This window comes from Pavona decussata, unplaced genomic scaffold, assembly GCF_977016875.1.
Source record: "Pavona decussata unplaced genomic scaffold, jaPavDecu1.1 SCAFFOLD_317, whole genome shotgun sequence".
In the NCBI taxonomy this organism is placed as follows: Eukaryota; Metazoa; Cnidaria; class Anthozoa; order Scleractinia; family Agariciidae; genus Pavona; species Pavona decussata.
Window position 1 is genome coordinate 239,037 of NW_028145708.1, and position 8,464 is coordinate 247,500.

An 8,464-nucleotide genomic window follows, 5' to 3' on the forward strand; every position below is an offset into this window, starting at 1 on the left:
CAGTATTTCATTCGGGTCGCGGGGATAAAATATGTGATATAAACAAGAGAGAAATGATGAAAAAAACCTTAAAAGTGAATTTTTCGCGACTTTGCAAATCCACCTTTAGAGATCAAACCAGCAGAATAAAGTCTAACGCTAGTTCAGTCTTTAGTAAACCTGACAACATATTGAGGAAATTTTGTTTGACCTAAACTGAATCTTTATCCATTCTCGCACAAACGAATCATTTGTCGTGGCAACTTTTTTCATGACTGAGCAACATATGATTCTGATTTTTTTTGTTTCCGCCCCAAATATTTCCCGATTTACACGAGAAGGAAACTTGGTCTTTTGAATAAACAAACTTTTCTGCATTTTTCGGGTGAGTCAGCCCCCAAAAAGTTGCAAATGTTCCTAGTCGTTTTACACAATCATGTCGTTTCTTTGCTGGAGACCTTGGAATAGCTGACCACCTATGAATTATTTAAAATGATCGCTGTTTCTAGTAAAGCTGGATACATGGAACATAGCTTAGTTGACTATACGTCCGTCCATATTCCAAATAATGATATAATGTTTTTTAAAGAAAGGAGGATTAACAAATAATATTTTGAGGCCTTGAATTGGGTTTTCATTTTATCCCTACTCAACTTCTTTTATTCGTGTTAAACTGTGCGAAATAAAATCCTGCTTTATGCTAAAATCTAGAGTTAAGGAAAATTTGACAGTAATAAACATTTGGAAAATTCGTAAAACAACTACTATAATCCCTCCCGCTAAATCGTCATTAGGATTTTCATACATTTTGTTTTTACTACAATCCGTGAACACACCAGAACAGCGGATATAAATCCCATATGAACAACATGTTGTTAGTTCGGAGTTTACCCAAAAATTTGCAGCCTAACAAAAATTAAAGTGAAGACAAACGCAGTCATGCCGGGGTTAATTACACAGTAAAACAGCGTTGCTTATAGATTCTGTTACTTTCGCGAGAGACCACCTTTAGGTGAACCGGTAACGGGTAAGACATCACAGGAGAATGCGCATCACTTGGACTTTCGTAACTACTATTTAGATTGGTTTCATTTAGAGAAATCTTACCTCAACAAAAAAATAGGTCAGCAGTGATGGTTCTTTATCACTTCCAAAATTCGGTTGAAAACAAGCTGACAACACAAGGGCCAACTTCAGCTGAACGTGTGCTGCGAGTTATGAGTTGGCCATATAAATATGGAATTACTAGAAATACGTGACTCGCAAAACCTCGCGAAGCTGGGGCTGGGTGGAAAGCCCTCTTTACTCGTATTGTAGCATCAAACGAGGAGATTAAAAGGCGCATAACATTTTTTTTTTGATGAGCATAGTGTTTTCGTAGTTCCACGGGCTAGTTTGCGGTTGAAAATCTATTTCTGTCGCGACGTAATGTACAACGGGCGTGCAGCGCTGTCGTGTTCGATGAATTTATTTCCCACGGAAAATTATTTACCGCGGCCACAAAACGTGTAATTTCTTTAATGCTCTCTTTCACAAAAAAGATTTCTAAAAGAAAGGGAAAAGATTCTGGAGAGATAGTTCTGTATCCAGTGAATATTGATGAACATTGCAGTTGAAATTTGATCATGCACGCATATTTTTTTCCGATGTATGCAAATTTTGCTCCAGACAACGCCAGACAGTCTGACGTCATTGTGCGGACACCTTCAAAGATATAAACATATATAGACATATATAAATATATTTTTCGCTCGAATTCGCGCGGCTTAGCTCCGCTCGGGCCGGCTCGGCCCGACAAATTTATTAACCTCGCTACGCTCGGGCCTTCGGCCCTCGCTTCGCGAGGAATAACACGAGAAGTGCTTACCCAATATTCTGAGCCAGAGGCTCATGACAAAGTGCTTGATAATAATCCAGATGGAATTGGAAAACAAATCGGCCAACGCTTCAATTTCCAAATTAGAAAAAAGGTATTATAATTTTAAGGATCCTCCTGCTTGGAAACAAAATACAAATTTGCTCCAACTTCTAGCATGATGCCTCCACTGGGATCACCATGTCTCGCTCTCAATATCACTCTTTTACGTAAATGAAAATGAGGATATCTGCGATCTTTGACGTTTGTCTAGCTGTCCCATTAAACTTACTAAGTTGAATAAAAGTGAAGAACATCCGAAATCCTCTTTCTTGAGTGGAAGAATCAGAGTGGAATGTTATCAGCGCGTATTTTCCAAATACAAAGACTTCTTTTCCAGACTGATTCCCACAGTATTTGTCGACAAGCACGTTATTGTCATCTATTATTTTGAAATAATCCGACCTGCAAGATAATTTAAGTATAAAGTTAGTGAAAGTGTTTCATCAACACTATAAAGTTAAAACGTTTCTTTAATGAAAGTAAATCAATTTAAAGAATCATAAACCCTTTGTCCTTTTTAGCCGTTCAAATCGCCAGTTAATATACTATTTAATAATCCTTCCAGAGTTCGGACAGATTATGAGATTTTACAAGCTGCATCGATCAGTCTTTGGACTTCGTTAAAACGGCGAGGATTGTTCGCAGCCGAGAGATTTGTTACATCCTTGGAATGGCTTTAAAGCGAATCTGATGCCATCATCACCATGGAAACCGAACCCTATAACTCACTCTTGGTGTCATTGTAGCCAAATATACACGCTAAACATTAGATGTATTATGCAGTATGAAAAGACCGAACGATTCGTTCTTGGAAGCTCGCAAGAGACTCAAATACTGGTCGCACAACCTAGATCGACTCCCCAATTTTTCCAAATGGGATGGCGGAAAAAACGTTTCTGGATGTGATTCCAAACGAGCGAAAACAAGAGAAGTCTGTTTGGAAAATCACTCATTGCAAATTATGTCGCCTTTGTGTATGCCCCTCTACGTTTTGAGATGTCAGGTAACACGATTTCTGCTCCCCTTGCCGTACTGCTCAAATGTTTACTTTCGGTCCACCGTTTTGCGCAAGAAAACTATACGGGGCGTAGAGGAGTAAAACTTGACGATAATTCGGGTCATAAATAAATTCACCAGGTTAATAGAATTTGCTGATTCAAGTAAAGGAAGGTGGTTAAATGCCAAGATTCATGATATCTTGCGACAATCGTCAGCTTCTGGTTTTGTAATAGATTTTCATCGGACGCGTAATCAGATCTCATGACTTTCTGATGCTCATGTTCACATACGTGAATATATGAATTCCATTTGTAATTGCCCTGAGAACTTAGCCTGTATTATATTCTATTTTGACCCCACCACACCCCGTGCGGGTTAATTATTATTTTTTTTTAGTTCATTATTTATTTGCGTAAACGTTGCAGCGAAATGCTTGTTTACACAAACTACAGTTTGAATTTTGCTCAAGGTACTGGTATCATTTGATCACCCTCTCATGTTTGAGGACCTCAAGACAAAAACACTTCTGTTTACGGAAATTATAAATATAAATTGAGAGAATTTCTCGTATCCCAAGGGCTAGATCGGGTGTCTCCCTCTCTGCCCCCTTATTTTCGCTCACAAAAATATAACTGATAAATAAACAGGATCGAAAATTATCATATCATTCACGTGGAGAAGGACCGATTAACAAAAAAAAAAAAAAATTCCTCCGGGCAGGACATTGTCGCAAGGCTCACAAAGCAAACGAGGTTCCACATTCCCTAGGAAGTTCTTTTTTGAAGCCTGTTAAAACAAACTGAATATTGCAAATAATTTGTCACTTAATTTTGTTATTTTTTTAATCCTTTTCTTCGTTTCACTTACCCACAAGAAGAACTCAGCTCCAATTTGAACAGTTGAAAGTAAATTTTCAGCGCCTTGCCATGTGGAATAAAAACTCTATCGGCGCAGTCCATTTTGTTAGGATAGTTGTTAGGATATCCGGGGCTTTCAAGGGTCTTGTTTATCATTGAACCACATCCTGATAAAACAAATTGAGACTTCCTCGTTAAAATTCATTGTTATTATTTTTCACTACACACACGTTACATAAAACGGGTACAACACTTTGATTATTGGGAAGGAATACATTATTAAACTTATGCACCGATCAACTGGAAACGGCAAGATCTCCCCGGAACACCCACCGTGTATTTGAAGTTTTTTTTTTTGTTGAGAATAGGTTGTTCAAATATCTCTCTTCCAGGGCTAAAAGCCATTCAAATGCCCTACTTTTAGGTGTTCTAAGGAATCTCCTCGAGGACAAATTTTCAGTTTCAATTAATCACTATTCCTGCTTTGCAGACAGAGAAATATTAAAAACACCTCCAGAAGTGTTTCTTTTAAAGCCGTTTCGAGTGAGCCATTTGCTCACAAAGGCGCATGCTGTCATCAACAGAAAAAAAAAAAAAACTCATCAAATTCTCGACCAAAAGAAAAATCAAGTTCAAATTCCCCAACCCAATCAAATTCCCCTTTCCCCGGGCACGATACACGATCTAATGCCCGGGGTAAAATGCTGAAGGTTCGAATTGATCGGCGCATTATATTACTGAGTAAAATAGAGCTTTTGTAAGAGTGTATAAATCTAACTTCTTCTAATAACTGGGGGTTACGGAATTTCAGCATGTGAAAAAAAATTAAAACCGGCTGTGTAGACCATGTACGGGGGAGTGGAACGGGTTGTGGGCTAATTCTGCTCGTATCGACTTTGAAAACACCACACGCAAGTTCCTAATTTTTTTCGGTCGAAATTCAATTTTGTATGGTTGCTCAGCGTTCAGTGACTTTGATGTTACCATAACAACATATTTTGACTGTCAGCTTTCTCCAAAATTGGAAGGTGCTTGCTTTTTATGTACACTAACTAAATTTTAAATTTCTTACAGTAAATTATATGGTCTTATATCATTTATGTATACTTCGTTTGATTTTGATTGATTACTCCTCGTCAGTACTGGTGTTTTTGTGAGGTGTTTTGGAAATCCAGAAATCGAAGATGAACGCCATTTTGGAATTGTGACGTAATTCTGTTCTCATTTGGCGTCATCACTTCCCGCTGTGAACCTCGATGGAAGCATCCTCGGACTACCATAGTCATATAGCTTTTATACGTTTGAAGTTATGGAGGGGAAGGGGGGATTCCGCCTCCGCCAACACCACGCCCCAGAAGACAGGTTGCTCATCTGCTAGGATGATCTTACCACTGAGAGATTGTAGTATTTTCAGCGAACTCTCCCGCATTATTGTTTTTATGTTTATACCTGACTGTTTAATTCGATCCATCTTTGAAATTTGTTAATCCGTTTCACTGCACTTACCAAGTTGAACAAAAGTGAAGACTATTCTGAATCCATTCTCTGAAAGAGAATCATCCGTATGGAACGTTAACACCGCTTTTGTTCCAATCAGAAAGACTTCTTTCCTAGACTGCAGTCCACAGTATTTACCAACTTCAGTGCTGTTTTCATCTGCTATCTTCAAATAGTCATAACTGCAAGAAAATTAAATATGCCTTTTGTGAAACGCTCACCAACACTTCAACGTCATTCATAATGCCACTGTTCTTTTTGTACTATACAAATCATCGACTAACTGTTCCACCAAAGTTCAATTCGGTGAACTGGAAAGCGACAAATGATTTCACTGCGGTTTTTCTTCTTTTTTCGCGACGTTTTACGCAACAATTCCTGTCGACTTGTGCCACAAGTCACCCAAGCTTTATGAGCGTTTATAAGACTCTAGCGAGAGGAAACAGCGAACCTAAAACCCACTTGAATCGTGCTGAAATGACCAAAATACACCACACAAAAAACTGACAAGGTATTAAGGAGACAAGGTCAGGCATTTTTTGTTCAATTCATGCTCTTTAGTTTGGACCCCAAACACGTTTGTAAATTCCCATAAAACCCTTATAATCTACACCATTGCGTAACGTACATTAATCGTGACACTCCAATTACAACGTGACGTTATAAAGGTCAAACAAAGGTCCTATAAACGCTCACAAAGCTTGGGTACCTGTGCTTTTGCTAGCTCAGAAGACACAGCCCATTGAAATGGCATTGCCATGTTAAAAAGAAAGAAAAAAAATATTGTACGGGTAACCCTTTTAGATGGATAAATCATCACATAAAAGCCATCTCCATCCCACCGGAAGCTTTGTTACGCGGAACGATGCTTGGATTGCTTGTTACCCAGAAGGGTGTTGCTAAGTGGTATCCAACCATGTTATCAACTTATGCAAGGTCCTATTGTGATCCGTAAATGTTGTTTTATTAAGGGTAGGGGAAAACCGAAGTATCCGGTGAAAAACCTCTTCGAGTAAGGACGACAACCAACAGTAAACTCAGCCCACAATTGGAGGTCGTGGTTTCGTTTATCGCTTAAGGCGAAGTTATTTTCTCTTCTTAGTGTGGTCGCCCACTTTCTTAGGGTTAGCGCTCTGTTCGAATTTCATGGGTTCGTTTATGCAGTGGAACAAACACTGCAGAGTTAATTCTCTGATAATCATTCGTGTCATTATTGCAAGCGGCACAACATTCATTGTCCCCTTCACATTCAAATTCCTGCAATTACCACCACAATTGGGCGACTTGTTCCTGTGTGGTCTCGTAGCTCAGTCGGTACAACAACAGTTGATCAAATCCAGAGGGCGTGGGTTTGATTCCCGCCGAGGTCAAAAATTTGTTTCTTTCTCTTATTTCCTGACTAGGACTTTAACTGCCCGGTTAATGCCCCGATCCATAATTTCAACCCATAAAAGACATGATCCCGGGAATCGATGTGATATGCAGCAGACCCAGTGTAGTCCATTTCACCATAGCTACCACCACCACCACCACTATCATCATCATCATCATCATCATCGTCATCATCATCATCATCATCATCATCATCATCATCATCATCACCATCGTCATCACCATCGTCATCATCATCGTCATCATCATCATCATCAGCTGCAGCAGCAGCAGCATCATCTTTATTTTTTCAAGAAGTCGTACCATTACACCAAATGATCTTCGTACGAGCGGTGAGAAAAGCAACATAAACAAAACAACAACGCGGATAAAAGAACACATGCACGTTGGAAGAAGTCGAGCAACTAACACTTGACAATCACTTGGAGCCACGCAAGTATATTTCTTTAAATCTTTGTTTGAGCGTTTGTGTGGTTTATGGTGGCCGAGCACAGTTTTCTAGTATATAGCTGTTCGTAAACGTTATTTGCAAACTACGTAATTTTGATCTCCTGTAAGTTTTGTTTTTGCATTTTAATGTTTTTTTTTTTTTTAAGATATTTTGTCAGATTTGGGGTTTTTGTTTGTGGGCACGTTATGCTTTAGAGCACTACTGTTTTGTCAAATTTCACGAAATTCTAACCAGCAGTTCGTTAGAAAACAGTAAATTCCACTGAAACGAGTCATAATTTGTTGATCAAGTGCGCATACGTGGCTTATAATTGACGTTTTGACAGCAAAGATGAAACGTATGCAAAAAGCTTAGCTCTTCAAGAACTCACTTTCTTTGTTCGTCGATAAAAACCGGGTTCACAAACGAATGAGTTATTCTAAGAACAAAACTCAACTTTGTGACCCATTTGATATAAGATTGAGGGATATCGCTTTACCGACGCCCTTTTTTCCTCACTACAACCCTAGCGCGCGCTTAATAGCGTCATTAACTGAATCTGCATTGCGCGCGCAAATTGCGCTCGAAAGATTTTCGTTTTTCCCCGAGAAGAAACACTGGTGTAACATCGGACTACGTGGTAGACAGTTGGTTACGACTGAATTTTATGGGTAATGAAACACGTTTTTCAATGCTATAAATTTTGAAAAGTGATACGTTTCCGAGGTGGAATCGCATCATCAGCGAGCCATTGTTTAAGTGTCTGCAGGGTTTCTTCTTTCTCCTCCGCAGCGGCTCCTTCACGCAAGAAAGTAGCGAAAGTCGGAAATGGGGAGAAGAACGGAAATGGACAAAAAGGGGCGCGGGCTGCGACCTCAAAGCTTCAGTATACGGCAACGATTTGTATTCCTGCGTCCTCATCATGTCATTTTACCATATTATCTGTTTTTCTCCTCGATCTCCTCTTCATTCTTTTCCTTTCTGCAGCAGTAGCTGTGACTACACAATATGTTTTATTTATTACTCAGATAAAGCAGTACAAAGAGCTGACTTGTTTTTCAGTGTTCAAGTTCCCAAGCTCTCTCTTGGTAAAAAGGGTTTTTATTCCTGGAGTCAAAATGGCCAGCATGGAACGACTGTTGGTGAAAATATCCTGCTTTAGAATGTTTCTGATGCAGAAGCTTGTGATTGCTGGTTGCTATCAACGATGTGACTAGGAAGAGGGTACTTATTACATTTAGTCCCGTTTATTGGTAGGCTTTGGAAATTCACATTAATGTAATCGTGAATGGGGCCAGTTAAAATTTTTCAGGTCAATAACGAAATGTAAATTCTCGCCTTTATGGGACTGAGCTGTAGGAAACAATCTCAGCGTAAAATTCCTGACATTTG

General features: G+C 39.2%; 1 protein-coding gene across 1 annotated transcript in view; it reads right to left on the reverse strand.

Annotated features, from left to right (window-relative positions):
• Nucleotides 1–1,959: 1,959 nt before the first annotated feature.
• The window catches only part of LOC146454046 (tolloid-like protein 2), an 82,694-nt gene continuing 76,189 nt past the window's right edge, over nt 1,960–8,464 (reverse strand). Inside the window, exons 5-7 of the mRNA XM_085095908.1 lie at nt 5,260–5,432; nt 3,764–3,920; nt 1,960–2,299 (exon numbers count right to left, since the gene is read on the reverse strand). Of these exons, the coding sequence (XP_084952034.1) occupies nt 2,053–2,299; nt 3,764–3,920; nt 5,260–5,432 (577 nt within the window). The 3' untranslated portion in view covers nt 1,960–2,052. The remainder of the gene's footprint in view (nt 2,300–3,763; nt 3,921–5,259; nt 5,433–8,464) is intronic.